This window comes from Bacillus rossius, chromosome 1 (assembly GCF_032445375.1).
Source record: "Bacillus rossius redtenbacheri isolate Brsri chromosome 1, Brsri_v3, whole genome shotgun sequence".
In the NCBI taxonomy this organism is placed as follows: Eukaryota; Metazoa; Arthropoda; class Insecta; order Phasmatodea; family Bacillidae; genus Bacillus; species Bacillus rossius.
In genome coordinates, this window is record NC_086330.1 from 369,650,524 (window position 1) to 369,676,729 (window position 26,206).

The window sequence follows — 26,206 nt, forward strand, 5'->3', positions numbered from 1 at the left end:
ATACACTTTTTTGGAGAAAAGATTTTTAAACACCTAGAAAAAACATACCAATAACATTCATTGGTGGCTGCATGTATTGATGTATGTATTTGTTTTATTAGTTAGTCAGTTTTCTGAAAAGTGATAATTTGTGATCATTTATAATTTATTTTTAATAATTTATTTTTAACTTAAAATTTTACGCTTTTTTATTGCAATACAATTGCCATTATATTGTATGTACGTATCCTTAATTATTACTTCATAGTAAAAAAACACAGTCAGTACTAATACATTATAATGAATTTTTAGAGAAATGGAAATAATTTGTTCATTGATTTTGCAGCAGGCTATATAAAACTGGTGTGCATTTGTAATTTCCCTATTCAATAGTAGTACCTGGATGACCGAGCTTTGCTCAGGTTTTTTTTTTTTTTTTTTTTTTTTTTTTTTTTTTTTTTTTTTTTTTTTTTTTTTTTTTTTGTTACTGCCGGCTGGGTAAAATAATGGGTAAGTAAATGGCTTGACTCGCTTATCAACGTTCTTTAAAGAGACGATGTTTTTATTGCGCTGGTGAACAATCATTTCATTTTCTGGAAAGCTTTGATCAGCACAAACCTCATTACACGCCGGTATATTAAACCTTCTGCGATCAGCTTGATCTGGAAGTCTAAATAAAAGGCTTACATATGGTGGGGGTAACCCTTGGGCAGAAGTTAACCGATTCATTTCGTCCTCTACTTCTTGCATCATTATATATCCCTGTACATAAAGATTTTTTGCTCAAATTATGAACTCCAATAACTTCATCATTGAGATAGTAATTCCAGAATTAAGTTGTTGGTTAACTCTTTCAATAACGGCTTCATCAGGGTCTAAAAAGTATAGTTGCCCGTACAGTGGCCGTTCAAAGACACCAACATAATTTTGCGTTGGGTGAGCTGTCATATTCATTTTATGATATACTTGTCCACAAACAATAAAACTATAAATGCCATGGCTATTTATTGTTCTGTCATCTTCTACATTGAAGGATGCTAGAGCAAAATATGCGTTTATCTTTCTTATTTTTTTATGAAATTGTTCCGAATGTGGGTGTAGGTTTATAAAGAGACGTACTAATTCATTTGAAAATTTTGGTTGCTCCATTAAAATTCGTCCATGCAAACAACAGTCACCAAAAGAATATCTATTTATACGATTAGAAACGTCTCAGGGAAATGCAATGCACCACAATGGATACAGAAAATTTCAAATGGTCCTAAGGCGTGATATGCACAGCTGCAGTAACGGCACATTTATAAGTCCGTAAATTATTGTTAAGTTCTAAAGCCCTACGACGTCTTCTGTCTCGACGTCTTTGTTCTTCTAATCGGTATTCTCGTTGTTTGTCATTTTCAGTAGCTACACGTGCCACACGCTGCCACAAATCTCGCAGACGTCACTCTCGTTGTTCGTCATTTTCAGCGGCCACACGTTGTGACGCACGCTCTCGTGAAACATTCAAATCATAAGACCTTTCTGCTCGTATAATGTTAGTCAAGTTTTGCCAGCATCTTACTTTAGCAGCACGTGTGGGACGAGCGGAAACCTGATTATTTTCATGAAGGTTTTCTTGAAATGAGTCTTCACTGTGTGAAGTTTGAGAAACCTGACCAGCAGAAAATAAACTGGAAAGGTACCCTTTCTGATTTCTTAGGTTAGGTTAGGTTAGGTTAGGTAAGTATGGTGCACTAACTATAAAGGCAAGATTTACCCTTTATAGAAAGTAAATATTTAATTTCCTTAGTATGTATTTTGTTTAATTACAATTTATTCCGCATGTTTACATTTTGTCATCTATGAGTAATTCAGATTTAAAGTTCTTTGGTTATCGTTTTGTACATGTATTACTCTATGTTAAATTTTATTTTAAATAATTGTCAAAGCTAGTATAGCAGTATTTTTTGAAACTAATACTAATTTAAAGATGAACAACGACAGTAATTGGTAGTAAATTTAATAGTTTTTGTTTTATCAACAACTTTAAGGGAGTCGTTTATTAGTAATGGTGAAAAAGATTCTTTAGAACAAATTGAGGCTCGATGAAGGCAACATCTAAAAACGCAACGATTTCGACCTTAATTGATAATTTGACTATTCCTAGAAGAATTGAAAATGCTTATTAATGCTAATATTGAATCAGATTTTGAGGGAATTACTAATTTGAATCAACGAAGATAAAACTCAAACGTCAAGAATTCAAACCATTATTTAAGAAGAGAGAGCGACGAATATCCAGATTTCAAGAGAGCGTCAAACGAATATAAATTGTATTGAAATTACGAAGAATAGATGTCGTTGATCATCCTGAAGAAAGAAGAATTCAGTCGAATAATGAAAAGTAGCAGTTCGAGCCCGGGAAGGATGACCGTCGTGCAGTCCAGCCCAGTTCCCGCCCGCAGCCCAAAGGATGGAGTCGTGACGGCGCGTATTCCTGCCGCCCGCTAGAGACCGGAGGAGCAACACCAAGTTCGCAGTCCCGACTGAGGCGAACCAAGGATCCTCCGAGAACCTACACGTCTCGTGGGTATTCTGCAGCAAGGTTTAGTCCCTTACCCCATCACCCGAAGACTCGCTGATTAAACAAGTATCCTCACTAACGACGATTTGAACAAGACGAACATTTTCACCGAACTAGAATTTTTTTTGTTATCAAACGTATTCTTTGTATAGAAAGACCGTGTACTTGTTCATCTTTAGATTTATCATTTAAATTACGGAATCGCGATCCCGAACCTAATAACATAAGACCGTATAGATGGAACTTGCTATTGAAAGAACATGTTGCTATTTTGTTTGACGGGTACTGCAAGTTACGTACCCAGTAGTCCACGCTATGCGGACTGAAGCTAGTTTTAAAATAAATAATACATAAACGATTAACATTTTAACCTAAAGATAAATTACTCTAATGAAAGAATTGGTAGAATCTTTGAAGTCGAGAATCATAACAAATTCCATCTGTATTTTAACATAAACTATTTTAGTTAAGATATTTATATAAATTGTAATATTGTGTTTGTCGAAGTATATTGTCACCGTCTGCACAAAACCTTACACGCAAATATAAATATTACATGGGAATTTGTTTACACGTCATTACCAGGTCTAGCCACGAAATTAGCATTTAACATACTTTTGACACACTGTAATTTTGATTCTCAGACACAAACTTCTAGAAACAATTCTTAAAACTGATAGAGGAAGGCTAGAGAAACTGGAATTATTAAGTACATTTAATAAGTTACATAATTACACTAGCTGACTTTTCAGTTTAGGTGAACTATAAGATAGGAACACTTAAAACTGAAGATACTCTTCAGTTTTTGGCGCCCAAAGTTGAAGCTCGAGTAACGGTAAACTTGCAGTTAACACTATGGCAGCAGAAGAAAATAGGACAACGTACTTCCTCAGAGGAAACAAGGATAATATCGGTAGCAGTTCTAGTTCAGACGTAGCTGACGAGGTGAGGTTAGTGACCGAAGAAATGGAAGCAAGCACTAGTTCAGGAATCCCGAGCGAGGTGAACACATCGAACGAACATCAGCCGCGACAGGAGGAAGAAATAGCATCCGAGGTAAAAGAATCGCAAACCACTACTATAGAGCAATTGTTCAAATTCATACAGCAAGAGAAATAGGAACGCGAGCGTAAGGAAAAACAAGTACGCGAACGTGAAAAACAGGAACGCGAACATAAAGAACAGGAACGCGAGCGTAAGGAAAAACAAGAACGCGAACGTGAAAAACAGGAACGCAAACGTAAAGAACAGGAACGCTAGCGTAAGGAAAAACAAGAACGCGAACGTGAAAAACAGGAACGCGAACGTAAAGAGAAACAAGAACGCGAACGTGAAAACCAGGAACAGAGTATACTAGGTTAGATAATATTGCCAAAATTTTAAATACTGCTTTGAATAAGATTGCAGTAGAAACTGATCAAATTCGAGCAGAGGTAACACAAACACAACAACAAATGGAACAAAGCTTTTCTGTAGTGGAAACACGATTAGAAACAGTAGAAAATGCCATACCTCACATACAAGCTAACATTAATGATACTTTACATGAACATCAAAATAAATGTAAAGAAAATACAGTTACAATAATTCAAAAGGAACTAGATCAGTTACAAAAGAATCTGGAAGGTAAAGTAAATAGGGTAGAACTTAGGTTAAGTGACGTAGAAAAGGAAATGGGACAAAACACTAATGAACTACGTATTAGCAACAAGGAAACCGGTAGTGTAGCTAGTTCTACAGATATCAACACTGAACCAAACACTTCCAATAGAAATATTTTACCAATGACCACTGACCCTATTTTAACATTACACCACCCTGCCAGAAAATGGTTAGATAATGTGCCAACATATACTGGAAAGAGTACAGAAAATCCGAAAAGATTTTTGAAACAATTTGAAGAATATTGTATGGTATTTAATCTTTCAGATGGAGAGAAGTTGAAATGCGTTAGTCATTGTTTAAGAAACACTGCGTATTTTTGGTGGGAATTACTCAGAGACACTGTCACCAATTTTAGTAATTTCGAGAATTTATTCTTGCAACAATTTTGGAGTACCAGAATTCAAAGTAATCTCAGGATTCAACTACACTCAGAGAAATTCGAGAACAAGAAATTTCAAAATTTAGAATCCCATATCAGTGATATGTATGAAAGAACAAGATATTTCGATTGTAATATGGAAGATGAGGAATTCATTGCCATGATACTATCTCAATTGCCGTTAAAATATCAGTTGCAATTGACAGGACGTCAGTATAACGGTATAGTTGACTTTAAAGAACAACTGTTAACATACGATAGACTAGAAATATTAGATCGTTCTCACAATCAAAAGGAATTTAGCGAACGTAAGAACGCCAGTCAGTCGGCACCTTTATATCAGAATTGGAGAAATAGGAAAGACGACCAGAACCACGGACCAAAACCACCGCAAGTTAATTCGTTACACGTTAAATACTCTAATGATAACTGGCACAATAATAGTTATCAGGGGCGACGTCGGTATAACAATTTCTGGAACCGACGAAGATACGAAAATAAAAACGGAAAGAGACAAGATAGCCGAGAACCGGAACGACCACATAGTCCACGTCAGGAAGGGGCAGTTTGGTTTAAATCCAAACGATTACAGTCGGAACACGCAGATAACCAATTTATAAGTTCTGAGGAAACAGCACCTAATTCATGTAGAGTCGATGCTAGGAATTTTATACAATCGCAGAGGGATAATGAGTTTACGAGTATAAACTATAAGATTAAACAAGGAGGAAATACACATTATTCTATTCCACCGAGGGAAGAGAGTAATAACACAAAATGGACGCAGAGGCAAGCAAATGGAGGAACCGAAGTAATGCAAGGAGAAACGCAGGCGTTTTCGTCACCTCAGAATAACGAAAATTTAGCGACAACATGGTTACCAAATCATAGAAAAGGTTTTGTCGGTAATGAGGGAAACTAAATAGGAATGACGAAAAACGGCTCCGTACGTCATTCCATGAGGAAATGAAAGGGGCTAACACTACGTATAATAGTCATGCTACGAGGAGAATTAATACAATATTATTCAAGGAAAATGAAAGAGAATTTTTACTTAGCGAACCAAGCGAAAACACCGAACATTGCAAAGCAGCTTTATGTCCGGAAATCACACTTTCAGTAAATGGAGTTAAAACACCCATATTATTAGACAGTGGTGCGGAAATATCGTGTATTAGTGAAGATTGCGTCAATATGATAGAATCTACTGGAGTAAAATTACCACTAATGCCTGTACCCAGTTTGAAAATTTTAGGAGTAACTTCTAGGGCTAGTCCCATTATAAACAAACAGACCTTATTGGAGATAGAAGGATTGGGAAATAAGAAACATGTACCTGTATTAATTGTCAAAGGGTTAGCCAAACCTATTATTTTAGGAGTAGACTTTCTTACCACAAGTAAAATAATATTGGATTTCAGCGGATGGATGGTTACGGCCATGGATGAAATAGAAAAACCAACGACTACTGAAAATTGGCAAATTACAGACAAATGCGTAGCACTTATTCGTAGGGAAGACCCGTATGCATTTATATGCACAAGTAATCTGGAGAATTTAAATGCTACAGAAAATGATTTGAATGAGGCCGTTAAAGGAATCACAATAATTAACGAACATGACAAAGAATCCCTTTTCGGAGTGAACTCTTATCGAGACATTTTTTCCGATAAGCCAGGCTTAAATAAAATATATCAAGCCAGCATAGAAGTAAAACGAGGCGAACCTTTTCATAAGAAAACGTATCCCATACCGGCCCGATATTTAAACGAAGCACAAGAATATTTGAAACTTATGTTAGACTGGAATGTGATAAAGAGAGCACCTAGTCCATATACCAACGCAATTCTATGTGTTAGGAAAAAGGATGGTTCGGTACGTTTGTGCCTGGACGCGAGAGAGATTAATAAGATCACCGTGCGTGATAGGGAGAGTCCACGGTCGACCAACGATATCTTGCGTTTATACCAAGGAGTAAAATTTCTTACCACATTAGATCTGTCGGCTGGATACTGGCAAATTCCGTTGAGAGAGGATTCGCAGAAATATACGTCATTCCTGTTCAATAACCATCAATACATTTTCAAGGTCATGCCTTTCGGTTTATGTAATGCGGTGGCCGAGTTTACCAGATGTTTGGACAAAACTCTAGGACCAGAATGTAAAGACTTTGCCAGAGCGTATGTCGACGACATATTAATTACGTCGTCTACTTTCGAAGAGCACGTCGAACATATCAGTATAGTATTAACCAAGTTGCGTGATGCCGGCATGACGGTAAAATTGAAGAAATCTTTATTCTGCAGGCAATAGGTTCCTTTTCTAGGACACATATTGTCTCCCACTGGTATCAAGACAGCTCCTGATAAATTACAAAATATTACCAAATTTCCATCGCCAAAGAATGTGAAGCAATTGAGAACTTTTCTCGGGGTCATCGGTTTTTATCGTAACTATAGTGACCAGGTAGCCAAGATAGCAGTACCTCTATTTGATTTGCAAAAGAAAAATAAAATCTGGAAATGGGGTGATGAAGAGGAGGAAGCTTTCGAAAATCTGAAATGAATATTTATGAAGGAGCAGGTTATACACCACCCTATGTTAGGTCGAGAATTTTTATTATATACGGATGCTTCTGCGTATGCATTAGGTTCTAAATTAGCTCAGATTGATGACGAAGGTATAGAACGAACGGTTGCAATGGCAAGCAGAACCCTGAATACGGCAGAAAGAAACTATACCGTTACGGAAAAAGAAACATTGGCAATCATCTGGTCATTACAGAAATTTCGAGATCTACTATTAGGAGAGCACATTAAACTATTAACGGACCATCAGGCGTTAATGTGTTTAAAAACTGGAAAAATATTCGGAAGCAGGCTAACTAGATGGTGTTTACTTATGCAGGAGTATGATGTAGAAATCTGTCATATTAAAGGCAAGGAAAACGTTGTTGCGGATTTCCTGAGTAGAATACCGGATGGATTATCTAACGAATTCTCCGCAAAAAGTAATCCTAAAGAATTTTTAGTGGCGAATATGATGGCACAACAGATTAATAATAATGTGATTATCAAAAACATTTTTAGAGATTTGCCAGTATTACAAAGTGAGGATAACTTTTGTCGAAATGTAACAGAAAAATTAAGATGTCTAGAACCTACACACCAAATACACAAGAAATATTGTTTATCTAGTGAGGTAACGTTGTTTTACCAAAACGGATCAAATTCGAAGTTTGAAAGTATTTGGAAACCCGTGATACCGGAAGCGGTGATAAACACTATGATTTGGGAAATTCACTCAAACTGCGCACACATTGGATCAAAGAAACTACTGTCGTCATTAAGCAGGCAGATTTATTTTCCCAATTTAGCTAAAAGAATAGCTGCAATTACCCGCTCCTGTGATCTGTGTCAAAAGGCCAAGCATTCGCATAAAAACTTAATTGGCGAAACACAACACATAATTCCAGACAAGCCCTTACGACTGGTATCTGTGGATGTGTTGGGACCACTACCCAGATCCACAGCTGGAGTTAAATACATTTTCGTAATGTTAGATATATTTTCAAAATTTACAAAACTTTACCCTATCGTCAACGCCACAGGTAACATAGTTTACAATAAAGTTAAATTGTTTGAAGCAGAAATAGGGCATATCGAAACCATTATATCGGACCATGCTACCCAGTTTGTCAGCCGAAAATGGCAGGAAGGATTAAAAGGGTTGAATATTACCCCAACAATGTCTTCAATTCGGCATCCGCAAAGTAACCCAGTAGAACGACAAATGCGAACTTTAGGCAATATGTTACGTACGTTTTGTCATGATGTACAGCAGAGTTGGAGAAATAAGTTACCATTCATTGAATGTGTACTTAATCATACTGTGCATAGTTCAACTACAATTACCCCATTTGAAACTCTGACGGGAAACAAATCAATAATCATTCCCGAATTCATATTACCTAAGTTGAATAAAGAAATTTCCAACGAAGAGCAAATAGAATTAAATGAGATTAGAAAGGATACGGAAGAAATGGTCAAAGCCAAACTAACATCGGCGGCCAGAATTCGTAAGAAGCAACAGAAAAATCGAGAAACATTAATTTCAAATGTGGAGATCTCGTTCTCAAAAGAACAAACCCTAGTAGTCAGTTTTGGAGATTTGTCACAAAGAAATTATTTCTACTTTTTGAAGGACCTTATATTGTCACGAAAATAATTAGAAACAATTGTTATGAAATCTCAGATATAGTTACTAATCAAGTAGTAGGTTGCTACAATATCACACAACTCAGGGAATATTACACTCCTGTTGTAACGTAAATTCCTATAAATATGTTATTACCTCACAGACGTTTACAATATACTATTGGTTGATAATGGTATTTTGTTGTAAGTATTAATGTATAGATGTATCGTTTGTTATTGTCAGATTATGGTTTAGTGTGTGTACATGAACTAACTAATTGGTGATTAGTTTTCTATAGTATTGAACATTTGATAGTCGAAAGTGAAAGGACACTTCAAGTTAAGTTGTTAGAATAGTCATCATGTCGTCATGAATAATTGCCATTATGAACATTTCTGAAAGGGGCAATTCTATAAAGGCAATATTTATCCTTTATAGAAAGTAAATATTTAATTTCCTTAGTATGTATTTTGTTTAATTACAATTTATTCCGCATGTTTACATTTTGTCATCTATGAGTAATTCAGATTTAAAGTTCTTTGGTTATCGTTTTGTACATGTATTACTCTATGTTAAATTTTATTTTAAATAATTGTCAAAGCTAGTATAGCAGTATTTTTTTGAAACTAATACTAATTTTTAAGATGAACGACAGTAATTGGTAGTAAATTTAATAGTTTTTGTTTTATCAACAACTTTAAGGGAGTCGTTTATTAGTAACGGTGAAAAAGATTCTTTAGAACAAATTGAGGCTCGATGAAGGCAACATCTAAAAACGCAACGATTTCGACCTTAATTGATAATTTGACTATTCCTAGAAGAATTGAAAATGCTTATTAATGCTAATATTGAATCAGATTTTGAGGGAATTACTAATTTGAATCAACGAAGATAAAACTCAAACGTCAAGAATTCAAACCATTATTTAAGAAGAGAGAGCGACGAATATCCAGATTTCAAGAGAGCGTCAAACGAATATAAATTGTATTGAAATTACGAAGAATAGATGTCGTTGATCATCCTGAAGAAAGAAGAATTCAGTCGAATAATGAAAAGTAGCAGTTCGAGCCCGGGAAGGATGACCGTCGTGCAGTCCAGCCCAGTTCCCGCCCGCAGCCCAAAGGATGGAGTCGTGACGGCGCGTATTCCTGCCGCCCGCTAGAGACCGGAGGAGCAACACCAAGTTCGCAGTCCCGACTGAGGCGAACCAAGGATCCTCCGAGAACCTACACGTCTCGTGGGTATTCTGCAGCAAGGTTTGGTCCCTTACCCCATCACCCGAATACTCGCTGATTAAACAAGTATCCTCACTAACGACGATTTGAACAAGACGAACATTTTCACCGAACTAGAATTTTTTTTGTTATCAAACGTATTCTTTGTATAGAAAGACCGTGTACTTGTTCATCTTTAGATTTATCATTTAAATTACGGAATCGCGATCCCGAACCTAATAACATAAGACCGTATAGATGGAACTTGCTATTGAAAGAACATGTTGCTATTTTGTTTGACGGGTACTGCAAGTTACGTACCCAGTAGTCCACGCTATGCGGACTGAAGCTAGTTTTAAAATAAATAATACATAAACAATTAACATTTTAACCTAAAGATAAATTACTCTAATGAAAGAATTGGTAGAATCTTTGAAGTCGAGAATCATAACAAATTCCATCTGTATTTTAACATAAACTATTTTAGTTAAGATGTTTATATAAATTGTAATATTGTGTTTGTCGAAGTATATTGTCACCGTCTGCACAAAACCTTACACGCAAATATAAATATTACATGGGAATTTGTTTACACGTCATTACCAGGTCTAGCCACGAAATTAGCATTTAACATACTTTTGACACACTGTAATTTTGATTCTCAGACACAAACTTCTAGAAACAATTCTTAAAACTGATAGAGGAAGGCTAGAGAAACTGGAATTATTAAGTACATTTAATAAGTTACATAATTACACTAGCTGACTTTTCAGTTTAGGTGAACTATAAGATAGGAACACTTAAAACTGAAGATACTCTTCATAACACAGACAATACACGGGATAAGAATTTTTCTCCAATCATATATTCTGATCGAAGTAGAGTTTACACGCAGAACAAAAGACAACAGAGAATACAATTTAAAATGTTACGCTACATAGGCGGTTATTTTGCTAAGTTATTCTGTGGACACTCCCTACCAGCGCTACCTAGTATGAAACTGAGGAACTAGGTGCTTGTATCGATACATTACTTGTCTGGCAGCCATTTTGGGATATGTTTCCAGAGGGGCAACTTTCACGATTTTAAAGCAGAAATTAATATGCATTTTAAGAAATCGGAAAGGGTACATTTCCAGTTTATTTTATGCTGTCATTGTACAGAAAATCCTGAAAGGTACCCTTTCCGAGGGATACCCATCCAGTGCAAATTTGCTTTAAAACCGAAACATTTTAAGAAATCGGAAGGGGTAACCTTTCCAAGGGGATACAATTCTATCGTCCCTCGCTCGCAAGTAATGCTTCTTGGAACCACCCCAGTCGATATACCAATCAGCTGAGTTCAAGCCCCTGTACCATAATATACCAGCAGGAGATGAATTTCGAAAAGTGACAATTATTAGTGCTTAAACCATCCCCTGAAACAGTAAAATGCAACAGGCATCATGTGTTCTGAATCCAGATAACTTCAACGAGTGGCAAGAAGGTAGAGGTTGTCTGGTTCTGTCAGTCTTGTACATAACTAACTGAAGTACCCGGTGTTGCCCAAGCAAAATTACCCCTGGGGGATGATTTTAAGAAATCCTTACACTCAGTTGATAACAAGGTATGTATTTTAATCTTTATTCTTTACACCCTTGCAAAATTTTGTAGAACTGATTGTTGAATACGTGGAATTATTACTTTTAATCCAGTGAGCTCTCTTAGGAACTGGTATTGGGCAATCCACATTCTCGTTTGATATCTATGTAATATAAGGAACATCCCTGCTGAGTTTTAACTCTTTGACATAAGTACTCGAAAAACTGGAATTTTGATCTTTAACACCCTCACAACCCCTCTTGGGAGCTAATTTTCGTAAAAATCATTCTTAATGAAAAGGAATATATGTACCAAATTTCAAGTCTTTAGGTCAGTTCTGGAGAATTTGTGATGAGTGAGTCAGTGAATAATATTTCACTCACACACACAAAAAAAAAATGCAGTCACAGTCTATACCTGCCTACTGAGCAAGGTACACAGTTCTTTCTTAAGGTTTTATTTACCTGCCTGACAGCTGGACTACAAGTTAATTGAGAGAAGCTATTCAATATTTTAAATTTCTGAAAAGGATTAACAGCGTGTGTAGGTGTGTGTTTATTAGTAAATAAAGAGCAATATTATTTGAACTGTTGGGTAGAACACTTCTAAACAGGTTTACTGTTAGTAAAAAAAAAAAGGCTATTCACCTTAAAAGAGAAAAATCGGGAAAGGATCTGAAAAGGATAACAGTGTGTGTAGGTGTGTGTTTATTAGTAAATAAAGAGCAATACTATTTTAACTGTTGGGTAGGACACTTCTAAACAGGTTTTCTGTTAGTAAAAAAAAATCAGCTATTCACCTTAAAAGAGAAAAATCGGGATGTTGACACCCATGTGTATCTGTATATAAATGTTCCCACGAAGAGCGCGCTGTGAGCGGAGCGAGTGCTTGGCCCCCAGACGTGCCGGAGACCTGCGCCTTGGACACGGTGAAGGCCAAGATCGGCAGCGAGGGAAAGCTGGACGATGACGAGATAGACGACAGCGTGCCGGACGCGTCGTGCTGGAGCGTGGACCAGGTGTACCGCTACCTGTCAGACCAGGGCTTCCCCGAGGAGGCTGCCATTCTGCGGCACCACGTGAGTCTGGGCCCAGGGAAACTTCCCCGTTCACCTCACTCGGCTGTTTTTAAATTTATGCATGGTGGTTTAAATCATTTTCTGGGTGACGTACGATAGGTATGTCAAATGTTAAACCTTGTCAGCCACACACAAAACACTATTGGACCATATATGTCACATGTGAAATTGTAAAGACAAACCACTCTTAGTTCAGTTCCGACTTCAAATGGCAGTGTTGGAAGCTTAGGCAAAGTTGGGTCTTAAAAGTTTGATGTACGTGCATAATATGGCGTCGCCACCAATACTTGACCTGCATTATTTAGTGATAACTCGGTCGTTGATACCACCAGTAGCAAAATACCCAGTATGCTCAACTTTTCCCGAACAACCGATTGATTACTTTTGTTTAGGTGTATCAATGGTTCAGAAATATTAATCACTCTATTTCATTCTACAATAACATACACATATGATGCATTGAAACTTTGTTAATAATCTCAGAAAATGAATAATATTTGGACTCATTGTGTTCATAGTTGTTATTTATTCAGTTTTGATCATTTTCCATTGTATAATGGAATTAGAAAGTGTTACTAATTACAGGTTATCTTACACTAATTTTAGAAGTCAAATACAGCATGTGATATTCCAACATAAAAATACCTGTTTTTAAAGTAATTGTATTAAGTACATATAGTGTGATGAAATTAAAAATATTCAGGGGAGTGCCGCTCAGTGATTTGTTTCGTACAGTCAAACCTCTCTGAAACGACCCCTCACGGTTCCCAGGAATAGGGTCGTAATAAATGTTTTCCGAAATTTTCAGTTCATTCCAAACCCCCCCTTCCCCTTCCCAAACCGCTACTCGCTAACCAGCCGTACAATGGCAGGATGCTGTCACTCACAATTCTAGACGGCTTTGCTTTAAACCCACTTCAACCTTCATGACAAGTACGTCGCCCTACAGGCCACATCTAAAGAAAATATGTGTTAGTTTACATGTACGTTTTCTGCTTTCCATAGTTACAGCGAAACCCCTTATTTACGTTACCGTTATTTACGTTTTCCCGTTATTTGCACTATATTCTTCAGGTCCCGTTTGGTTCCCATATAGTCCAATACAATACTTTCCCGCGAATTACGTCTCAAAAATCGAATCAATCCCGCTATTTACGTCACGTAACAACCATAAACAACCAGAAAATACCGTGGAGCTAGTAGGCAATGAACATTTTAAATAGCAAAATATACATATTTTATAACATGAAAAGTTGCTTTTATTTCTAAACATGTAATAATTTAAGCCTAGGCGTGTAAAAGTACGAGTAATTATAGCAGGAGACAATCTAAAATGCACGAGGGAAAAACGTAAACTCATGAATGTAAAAACATGGCTGCTTGTAAGTTCTGATACTGTATTTGTCACAACTTAGCCGAAATACTGGTACGAGACATAAACTTCACAAGATAAAATGAGCGGTGTCTTGGTAACTGTTTTATACGTCTTTTATAATTTGGGAAGTATTGTACAGTTGACGCCATATTTTTTAAACTAACCATTTATTTCTGGGGATCGTAAATAATTAATTATTGGTACCAAGACATCATGATAATATAAACATAAACTTGAACATGTCACGGCAGCGAGAAAACTGGTGCGTATACCAATAAACTGGTATTAGAACTGGATAAAATTGGTACACGGGAGGTGGAGCTTATATTTTTTTCCGCTAAGCTCGCATCTATTGGTTGGCGGCTGATGGCGTCATGAGTCTGGGCGGATCATAGAGTGCGCATGCGCCGCCGCGTCGTTACAGCAGCTGACCGAGTACAATGACCTTTCTCCACGTTTGGCGCGCTATTGACGGTAAACATTCATCAATTTGCGGCCTTTTCTTAAAAATTTTTTTACTGTGAGCAATGTGTATGTAGCCCGTATTTGTTATAAACCCTGCCGGTTGCAACTGTATTTATAATTTGGAGAGGCAAATAATCTCCTTGAACAGCCAAAAAAGCAAGCAGAAGAAAATTTCAAATTTATTTTTTAGGAAGTAATCAGAAAAACATTTTGGCTTTCATTCTTTTTTTATTTTTGTCAAATGTGGTAAATTAATAATTGATTAAATACTAAAGTAAAATTTGTTGTTAGTGTGTTTGTACCTGCATTGTAGTATGTGCTATTAAACAAAAGGAAAAAAATTCTAAATAAGGTAAACTGTACTCCTTTTTATACTTTTCCCTTTATTTACACTTTCCCGCTTTTTACACTTTTTTACTTTGTCCCCATGAAAAGTGCAAATAAGGGGTTTTGCTGTAAATACACTTGAACCCCGATGTCACAATGTCAGGGTTGCCATCCAGCTGGACCTCCAAAAATAGGGTGTTTTAGGGACTGACAGAATAAGGGTCTTTTTAGGGACTGAAATTTTGCGGAAACCTTAACATTTCTAGAATTTTTCATACAATTTTATGGTCGAGTACAACAAATAACACAGTATTAACTCAGCATGCCAAGTAATCCAGTATATAAAACTTGAGTCCCTGTTCTGCTACAACCAAAACCACAATAGATAATGTGTTCAATACCATCGTTAAAAGAATGGTCACCCTTCTCCCCAATGAGCAAAAATACAATGTGTGTATGTCATTCCATAATACAGCGAAACCCCTTATTTACGTTACCGTTATTTACGTTTTCCCGTTATTTGCACTATATTCTTCAGGTCCCGTTTGGTTCCCATATAGTCCAATACAATACTTTCCCGCGAATTACGTCTCAAAAATCGAATCAATCCCGCTATTTACGTCACGTAACAACCATAAACAACCAGAAAATACCGTGGAGCTAGTAGGCAATGAACATTTTAAATAGCAAAATATACATATTTTATAACATGAAAAGTTGCTTTTATTTCTAAACATGTAATAATTTAAGCCTAGGCGTGTAAAAGTACGAGTAATTATAGCAGGAGACAATCTAAAATGCACGAGGGAAAAACGTAAACTCATGAATGTACAAACATGGCTGCTTGTAAGTTCTGATACTGTATTTATGTCACAACTTAGCCGAAATACTGGTACGAGACATAAACTTCACAAGATAAAATGAGCGGTGTCTTGGTAACTGTTTTATACGTCTTTTATAATTTGGGAAGTATTGTACAGTTGACGCCATATTTTTTAAACTAACCATTTATTTCTGGGGATTGTAAATAATTAATTATTGGTATCAAGACATCATGATAAACGTAAACTTGAACATGTCACGGCAGCGAGAAAACTGGTGCGTATACCAATAAACTGGTATTAGAACTGGATAAAATTGGTACACGGGAGGTGGAGCTTATATTTTTTTCCGCTAAGCTCGCATCTATTGGTTGGCGGCTGATGGCGTCATGAGTCTGGGCGGATCATAGAGTGCGCATGCGCCGCCGCGTCGTTACAGCAGCTGACCGAGTACAATGACCTTTCTCCGCGTTTGGCGCGCTATTGACGGTAAATATTCATCAATTTGCGGCCTTTTCTTAAAAAATTTTTTACTGTGAGCAATGTGTATGTAGCCCGTATTTGTTATAAACCCTGCCGGTTGCAACTGTATTTATAATTTGGAGAGGCAAATAATCTCCTTGAACAGCCTAAAAAGCAAGCAGAAGAAAATTTCAAATTTATTTTTTAGGATGTAATCAGAAAAACATTTTGGCTTTCATTCTTTTTTTATTTTTGTCAAATGTGGTAAATTAATAATTGATTAAATACTAAAGTAAAATTTGTTGTTAGTGTGTTTGTACCTGCATTGTAGTATGTGCTATTAAACAAAAGGAAAAAAATTCTAAATAAGGTAAACTGTACTCCTTTTTATACTTTTCCCTTTATTTACACTTTCCCGCTTTTTACACTTTTTTACTTTGTCCCCATGAAAAGTGCAAATAAGGGGTTTTGCTGTATTATACTTTATAGTTGAATTTACCTTGAAGTTTTGCGGTAAGAAATGTCAATTTTCTTATTTTTCTTTTAAAGTCTTGCAATCTTCAGTGTTAGAAAATATTTAAGAAACATTTTGTCAAATATTACTAACAAGTAATGCAAATAAATGCTGTTTTTGATTATAAATTAATTTAGGGGAAAAAACATTATATATTTTGCTCATACCATTCCCTTTCCACCATAACTTTTATTCTGGACTTTCATAACCCCTTCAATCATTCATTGCCTGTGCAAGACTTGCTTCTTCTTTTAAAGCAGCAATATCATTTGACTTAAGTGCCTCTTTAAGTCTTTTATTAGCTTCTGAAAATAACCTTTCAGCAGTTTTCCTTTTTTTCTCTTTTTTATTTCTCACATATTTCAACTTCTCTTCAGCTTGGAAAATAGACATCTTTTTTTTCTCCAACATTATAGCATGCTGCTTTTCTTCAACCTTTTTCCTCTGTTCTTCCAGTTTTTTTGCTTCCAATCCTTTTTTTGCTTTCTGCTCCTCTAAATAAGCACAACATTTCTGATGAGCACACCTTGCAAGATTCAGGAGCTCTCTTGTTACAGGTACCAAATGTGGCTTGTTGTCATATATTTTTAAGGCTGACTTTACAATTAACACAGCATTGAGAGTGCGTTCTGACAACAAAGACCTGTCTTCTGTTAAAATTCTCACTGAAGTTGAAAACCCTCTCTCTACATCTGAATTTCCATGTGATACTGCCAATGCAGCTCGACTACAGTTGAAACTGTTGGATACTTTGGAGACCCTAAAGCATTTTTTAATGTCATGAAATGATACCAGTATTTGTCAATTCTTACTTCACACTTGTCAATTATGTCTTGATCTGGTTCTGACTGCAATAACTTCCACTCATCAAAAAGCAGGTTTGTATTTATGTTCAATGGAAGAGATTTGCTGATGGTAACAATATCAAGTGAACTCTGGTCTAACACTCTCTTGTTAGGCTGAAGACACTGAAAACATTTCAGTATTGGTTTAAGTAATGACGACTTTGTCATTATATGTTCTGCAACTAGATTATAAGCTATATAGAAGGTACCTGAAATAAAATGCTACCAACAACTTGTGTTATACCAAGTTGGAGCATGTGTGCCCCTCAGTTAATCTTCATTGGGGCTTAAGAATGTTATCTCCCCCATAAAATTTTAATTTGTTCACACAATATTTTTTAATAAAAACATTGAAAGAATAATAAAACAATATCAATACTGTAAAACTTACATGTAGTAAGATGCAGGAAAATGTAGCTCGACAGATGCAAAACTTTATGGATGTGTGGAAGCGTGTTGATGGCCACTGTTCATGACACATTCATAAAAAATTAAATAAATATGCTAATTTTCCAATGAATCCATTTCAAAATTTAAAAAAAAGGGACTTTAGGGACCTATCAAAATATAGGGACTTTTAAGGGACCTATGGAAAAATAGGGACTTTTAGGGACCAGTGGCAACCCTGCAATGTCACAAACCCCGGATTTAACGAAGCAGTGATTTTACGAATACATTCTCGGGAACCGTCAAAAAATTGGACATTTTGAACAAAATGTGAAAATAAAAAAAAAATAAAAAAATAAATAAATGAAAGATCATAAAAATCTGTTAATTTAAACACACAGCATATTTTTGTGTTGGCTTAAATACTTCCAATAATGTTCATGTACGAATAACAGAAAAATAATGGGACATTTCCTTTAAAAATATGGCAGCTGTAGGTTCTGCAACGCGAGTGGGCGCACACGAAGCTCGCCCGGCTGGCTGGCGGCAGCGGCTTCATGATGCATAAGCTCACCCCTCCCTCCCCTCTCGTTAACATTCTTCAAGGCTAGCTCATCCCTCCCAGACACACAAACCATCTAGTGTCCTCCCTTATAACACCTTGAGTTAACACCTTATAACACCTCCCTTATAACACCTTCAAAACCTTCAGTGAGTAAATGCTCATTTCACCCTCCCTCCTCCCGTAAAATTGGGCTATTATGAATGGGGTACTAAAGCGGCATGGGAGGGGTCAAAATATGTCACTTTTCACACCAAGTTCGAGTTCAGTCATCTCTGGCAAGGAATTTACAAGCTTCCAAGCTTAAATATACATAAATGTATTTTAATAGCAAGGGTCCTATGAAAAGGAATATACTGAATAAAATCAAGCTGCTGTCACCAAACAAAGCATAAAACGGCCCAATTCGTGGTCGCTTTGTTATTGCTCGCGCGAGAGGTAAGACGTGGAATGTTAGAAAAAAGATAAATGCGGGGAGACAGACGGCAGCCAGTGTGTTTCCTGCGTGGGGTATAAGTGGCGTAGCCTTTTTATTTTATGCTGGGTGAAGCGACCTTTTTCTATCAACCCACGGGAAAAGATAATTGCTTGAGCTGTCAAAATAAACATCGCTGCGGCAGTTAAAACAAGTTGAGGTGGGCGTGCATCCAGTCGGTCGCTGTGTATTGTCAACCGATAGTAATCAAAATAAAGAGAAATCCAGCAGGTAGCTTTGCCTTAACTGCGTACCACACTAGACACTCGCAAAAAGCTAAACGTAAACACGTCACAAAAACCTTTATCTGCACCCTGCCGGCAAAGGGACATGGAATGGGGGTTGTTTAGCGCTGACAGAGGTCGACAGGAAGTGGTATCTATTTTTAGATATGCGCTGCCTACGGCAGTACAGCACTCGGCAAGAGAAACACAGTAACACACTACTCACCACAAGAAACTTATTTTCTATCAGATTCGGATTTTCCGCAATTTTTCACGGTTCCTCGAAATCGGGTTGTAATAGAGAGGTGGTCGCAATAAATGGGGTCGCAACAAAAAGGTTTTACTGTAAGTTATTTTCATGATAAGGCTTTTGTCTCTGCTAACTGGCATGATAAAGGTTCTTGTTACTGCAGTGTTACCAACCTGTGCGAACTGTTCACAGGGAATCGATGGACCTTCGTTGCTGCTCATGAAGAGAGATGACGTATTGATCGAGCTGTCGTTAAAACTTGGCCCGGCATTGAAGCTCTACAAGCAGGTCAAGAAGTTGCAAATCAGACGAAGCGAAGAGTACTTTTTCTGGCCATAGTTTTACATTTGAAAAAAAAAAAAAAAAAAAAAACAACTAAGATAGTCATGTTAATGCCACAGAGACATTATTTAAACATATGAGCAAAGCTGTGCTTATTGTCAACCCAATGAAGGCAGTGAACATTAAGTCCAGATGCAAATGTGAAGTGCCACATTGTGGTGGTATTTTACGAGCCTAAATCAGGCGGTGAACTGTAATTGTGTAAATAGCTTTCAGAGTGTAAATAGCATACATTATTTTTATAATAAAAATGAATTGCTGTCCATCGCTTTTGTGAATGGCCACTCCTAGCATGACGGTGAAAGGCAGTGCTCCTGCCCAGGGTTGCCAGATTATTTTTAAAGAAGACTACAAATTCTCCCAGTTTTGTCTAGTACTCATAAATTTTACACTTGAAGATACTAATGTGCTTGTAAAATTCGTACTTCATTGAAAGCTATAACTAGGAATTATAGAAATTTAAATTCTGTAACTCTTCAGACTAGTTCAAACATTTGGTCTACAATGTACATTCATGAACACTTGCAGAAGTTAGTTTAGTGCTGAATGTTAATTAAGTTCCAAAGGAAATGTTACTGTAGATAACTGGTTGCTAAAATGTCTCGCAGACACAAATTGATATTAACTTTTTTTAATTAATATTTCACTAAAACATTCATCATTCCCCCCCCCCCCCCCACTCCATTGTCTGACCATTACAACAAATACATGTCAAATCGACAATCAAATCGCACATAACCTCTTCACTGAATACAAAACAAGTCGGCTGTTCGCAGGTACTGAAGGATGAATATTAAAGTATAGTTCGTATATAAATCCAGTGGTTGTACACGAACTCATGGTAAAAGCAGGACTCTACATCCTTGGAACATAGGACAAAGTTTACTCGATCCTTGTTTAGGCTAATACTGACGACTGTGGTCACAAAATTCTAATTGAAGTTCCGAAACACAAAAAAAAAAAGGTTGAATTATACACAGTAGCGCCTGGACCACAGCAGTGAAGTTCTCTTTGGCCCACATTTATGTTATTTGTGAGCCACCGCCCGTATGCTACGCCTGTACCTCGTACAGGCAATGACATGGGACAAGATTATATGGTGAATTGTAATAAAACAGAAATAACACCAAAAAGCACATCAGTGCACCATATAACTCCCTAATTAGTGATGGGCCGAGACTCGAAAATTCGAGTCGAGTCGAGCGAGTAGCATCAGCTCGGCTCGGCTCGGCATTCGAGTTTATTTTACTCGACGGGGCGAAACTCGAAAGGAAATTGGATAAAACTCGATGATAAAATATAATAAAATTGAATTACAATTCTTAATATCTCCTTACGTGACTTCAGCCGACACTAAAAATACGTACGTAAGACCGAAACACGTACTTAAAAACAATGACGACAATCGGCCATATTATTTATATTTTAGTTTCACATATTGCCAACTTAACAGGTGTGACCACATAGCAAAGAAGACGAACAAATTTTTAATAAACAAAACACAAATTAAATTTTATAATCTTAATATCGGCCCAAATATTACTTTTTTTTAGTAAATCCGTGCTACAATCGGCGCAACGTTACAATAATAAATTAACGGTAGCGTTATATTTGTGTTACAGAGCGCATGTTTGCGACTGATACGCCACCAATCACGAAATGGCAGTTAAAAAAAACAACTGCGCTCCACTAATTTTAGGAAGTGTAGGGTGGCGAACATGAATTTTTTTTTCCGTGTTTGTTTACACTATTACGTTCGGCGAGAGTGCATTTTGTATAATTGTTTGCTATCCAAATTAAGTGGCAAGTTAAAATTAATTATGAAGTATAAAGTATTTTATAAAGTGAAAGTATTTTATAAAGTGTAACTATTTAATACAAATACAAAAGCATGGATTGGTTGGAAGTGCCAGCTTGCGATTGGCCGGCAACGTAACGGCGTTAGTGTTGTAGCAATAATCTTTAAATGTATTATATTTGTTATGGGAACGTTTATTGTAATGTTGCGTTAATTGTAGCACGGCCTTACACTTCCCATAAGTGAAAGTTTTCAAAAATGTTCTAATGATTGTGTGAAACGTAACCTAACCTTCGCGCCAACAAGCCTAAATTATATTCATTTTTTTATTGACTCGTGAATGCTGCAGGCCGCAGCTAACTCGTTCGGTCCAAAATAAGGTAAATATGTAGTTGAGCGGTATTTGCGAAAAAAAATGTTAAAAACTTAAAATACTTTAATTATATGCTCTTTAAATTCCTCTTTTCATTAAAGCCGGCAGATATAAGAAATTCCAAATACTTTATGAGATATCGAATTTTTTAATTTTCATAGTTGGGCGATATTTGTTAAATAAAATTTAAAAATTCTGAAAATACTTTAATTATATGCTCTTAAAATTCCTCTTTTCATTAAAGCCAGCAGATATAAGAAATTCCAAATACTTTAGGAGATATCAAATTTTTTTAATTTTCATAGTTGGGCAATATTTGTTAAATAAAATTTAAAAATTCAAAAAATACTTTTTTCTATGCTCTATACCTCAATTATTGAATTGTATTATATCAGTTAAGAATTTATTCTAAATGAATTATTTGTATTAATACTTGTATTTTAAATATATTTGATTACGTGGGCCAGTCTAAGGACTCTTAGCAGTAAAGTGCAAATATTCAAGCTCAACTTAAGTGTCAAAGATTCAAATAAAAATTCAGACTCGAATCGACTCGACTTGAATTTATGATCTACAAACTCGACTCGAATCGACTCGAACTAATTATTGTATAATTCGACTCGACTTAAAAATTTGCAGGTTCGTACATCTCTATCCCTAATGTAAGTTAGGAGTTGCATTTCAATGCTTTATGGTGTATTATCATTTAATCAAAACTTAATTCAAATCACAAAAATGCAATATGTATTATTAGTATTATATTAAATTTAATAGAGTCAGCATGAATTTTACAAAAAAAAATGTTCTAAGTGATAGAAAAATTGATCTTACAACTGTTATAGGAACTTGTTTTTACATTATTACGGTGGTATATTTTTTAAACAAGTACTTGCAGATTTTTTTTATTGTTCTGTATGCACCATTAATCATTCAAAACAATACTGCTTTGGTGGTCATTAAACATTTATTTGTTACATGGGTTCAGTAATATGCTATCATTAGAATAAACATAATTCATAAATAATGAAAATATCAAAATCTTCTGTTCTCAAAGGTAAGTAGGCCTAAAAACAAAACCATTAAAACTTGTTTCTAACAATGACTGACGAGGCTACACGCAATTGCGTACCAGCTGAAGGGAGTGGCAGGAACATGGCCTCACCATCCAATCACAATTATTCGCACAAGCCTAGCTTACAGTAAAGAGCCTGAGAATTTATTAAAGGAAGATAAATCAACCAAATTTTGTGACGTTTAAATTCTGAATACGCTCCTGCATACAACACCCGTCAAGCCCGTCAAGTAGTTCAGGTCAGCAGACAAGGCCTCGACCCACAACTGCCTATGGGCATTGCCGCTAGCGGTCAGCCAGGATGTCTCGCGTCCTTCGTGTGTGTGGGCCAAACCATGAGATGCAACGCAATTATCTTTGGACCAAAGTTTCAGTACGCAGATGAAATACATAGTAAAATGATAAAGCAGACACAGTACGGTTCTGTTTATTTAATTATATAACTTCTCGTTTATCTCTGAAATGGCAGTGCTGAGCAACAATTATATGTTTAATTTCACAAACAAATTAAAACCACATTTCTTGTAGTTAATTACTAATTAAAATAATTAATATGACTATAAAATAAAACCAAATATCCAAAAGTAAAAATCTATTCTACACTTATACATTACACTGTGCAAGACATTTGAAAGCTTGGTAACGGTTTCATCCACGCGTAAACACGACCAATCCACCAAGTACCAGTGCTGGTCTGTGTCCCACGTAACAGCTCAACTACATCTGACCATATTGCGTGCGCGAGCGCAGTTCCGACAGATGCCCTTCTTTCAAACGTAATGCACAAGATATCAACTAATCACTATTTTACAAAGTTCGTGGAATATATGTACACGGTACAAACAAAAAGGGTGCTATTGAAAAATATTTACAAGCATCTAATTCTGTAGTTTCAACTAAGTATCTGCAGACATGACGTCCACCTGTGTGCAATAATCTACACAATCAGAAGTTCTTTATGCAGATGCGTTGGAACGTTCAACACTAGCTGTGGTCTTCAGTTTGAGGCGGTGAGTCTGAACTTTCTGCCGACAACTGCTCAAACAGGGGTCTGAAATCACAACAAACAACCTGTCAGCCCACAACCTCATCTCTGATCAAGAGGAAGCACATAAATTTACGTAACAAGCATGAAACATCAAATCAACATGTCTTCATTATATCTGCAGGCATGTTTTGGCTACTGCAGGAGTTTGTCCTAAGGAACGTTTGCACTGGGCACTACGTCATATGTCTCAGGAAAGTATTGGCCAGAGTTTAGACCTGATAAACATTCAGATGTATGTGTTCATGTTAAGTTTCTAAAGAGTTACTTTCAAGTAGAATATTGTTAACATACTGGACAAAAAAACAATGTCAGCTACAAAAATTAAGCGATGAGTAGGGACCCCAGAAAATGGTAAATAAAACTGGCTCATTTCGGTGTAAAAAAATTACAAAAGCGGTGCAAAAAAATGACAAAAGCGGTGCAAAAAACCGGTGTAAAAATTAGCAAGCGGTGCAAAAAAATCGGTGTAAAAATAAGCAATCAGTAGAGACCCCAAAAAATTGTGAAAAAATTATGCCATTGGCAGTGTAAAAAAAACCTCATAGCCTTACTGCTTCCTAATTTGCCTGGCCAATTTTTGGGACATAAGTTTCTCTAAGAGTGTTGGCTGATGATGGCAAATCCCCTGCACCTAAAATGTATACATAACTTACAATATACTTATAAATAGGTAGCATTTATAAGGTTATTGCTGAAAAATATTAATGGGCTAATTTATTCAAAACAATTCTTAGCCAAACCTAACCTAACCTTTTCTAGATTAGGTACTGCTGGATTACAGAGTCAAACCATCAATCAGTCAAAAATATATTGTGGTGTGCTCACCATTTCACAATGCAATCCATCCTATTTATGTGTTTGTTAATCTGAGGTACTTGCATATTTATTTGAAGTAAAGGTAAGTTAATCGATAATATTGTAAGCCTACATATGCTTATGAACTTTTATTAGAGGGGGAAAACATTTCTAAATAAATAAGGCTAACCTTCAACATGGGTGTTACACCATTCCCTCATAGCTGGATGATCAGCTTTTTCCAAAGGAATGTTAACTTACAGCATCATATTAACAAAATCAGAAAAAAAAATTGTTTTCTGCACTTTCAAGTAGAGCTGGGCCGATGCCGATCCCCGATCGTAATAATCGGCCGATTTTGTTAATTTTGCCGATCATAATGATCGGCAAAACGTAGCCGATTATTTGAGCCGATCATTGGTCTCCTACTGCAAACTTATAACATTGAATAATTACCTATACCTAACAACTTTCCATGTTTGTTTACGGTACTTTTCGGGAAGAAAATTTGATTATTCATCGAAAAATAATAGGATTTAATAATTTAAAACTAACCACACACAAAAAAAATATACCAATAAAGTAAACAAATACCGTAAGTTTTATAAACATTGAACAGTTACATACCTAAGTATCAATTTCCACGTATATTTACGGTACTTTCGGTAAAATAATTTTCCATTATACTATTTGCAAAGTCATTTATCATTTACGAACCGAAAACTATGTATTTGTTTACCATTTACGGTTAATATTACCGGAATGGCGAATGGCGACTGTTGTTTAGGTTGGTTATGTGACGCCAGAGATTAGAGTAACGCGCGTCGCGCGACGGAATTCGTACGGATTAATGGCGCTAGTAGTCTTGTGGTTAGTAAACAACTACTCTTCGGGAATTCATCTATTTAGTTTTTTCTCGCTAAATATGGCCTATTGAAAGTTTTGTTTAGCGAAATTAATATTCTTATCCTGTTTAGCGGGAAATAGAGCTTAACTTTCTTTTGTATAAAACCTGGTTGATGAAGAGTTTTGTTTCCCACAGTAGAACCTCGTTAATCCGTGACGCGCTAATACGGGAATCGGATAATCCGGGACGATTTAAAAGTGCAGAAAAAAAAGAGAAGCTAAAATTGTCAGTGCTTAAAATTAACGTCACGCGGGCCGGCAGCCGGCAAACAATGCAAGCCATCGCGTGGGCCGCCAAACTCTGCAACGCTGTTTGTACCCAAGGTTATTAGAGAGAGGTTGCCTCAATCGCTTGCGCATCGTTCTGCGCATCGCGTCACTTGCAGCCCCGGCTCGGCTTGCCAGCCCGTCCGCTCCTATCAGTTACTTAGTTTACAAGCACATCTGCTCGTAATAACGTGTCAAATTACAGCGTAATGCAGGGATAGTTATTGTTGTGAGGAGTTTAAT

The 26,206-nt window shown here is 36.4% G+C and overlaps 2 protein-coding genes across 2 annotated transcripts in view; one reads left to right on the forward strand and one right to left on the reverse strand.

Moving 5' to 3' along the window:
• LOC134528427 (sterile alpha motif domain-containing protein 13) overlaps window positions 1-19,969 on the forward strand; it is a 31,001-nt gene extending 11,032 nt beyond the window's left edge. The window contains exons 4-5 of the mRNA XM_063362032.1: window positions 12,477-12,655; window positions 19,555-19,969. Coding sequence (XP_063218102.1) covers window positions 12,477-12,655; window positions 19,555-19,701 — 326 coding nt within the window. The 3' untranslated portion in view covers window positions 19,702-19,969. The remainder of the gene's footprint in view (window positions 1-12,476; window positions 12,656-19,554) is intronic.
• A 2,762-nt stretch (window positions 19,970-22,731) lies between these two features.
• The window catches only part of LOC134528429 (ubiquitin carboxyl-terminal hydrolase 37-like), a 29,606-nt gene continuing 26,131 nt past the window's right edge, over window positions 22,732-26,206 (reverse strand). Inside the window, exon 11 of the mRNA XM_063362033.1 lies at window positions 22,732-23,998. Within this exon, the coding sequence (XP_063218103.1) occupies window positions 23,932-23,998 (67 nt within the window). The 3' untranslated portion in view covers window positions 22,732-23,931. The remainder of the gene's footprint in view (window positions 23,999-26,206) is intronic.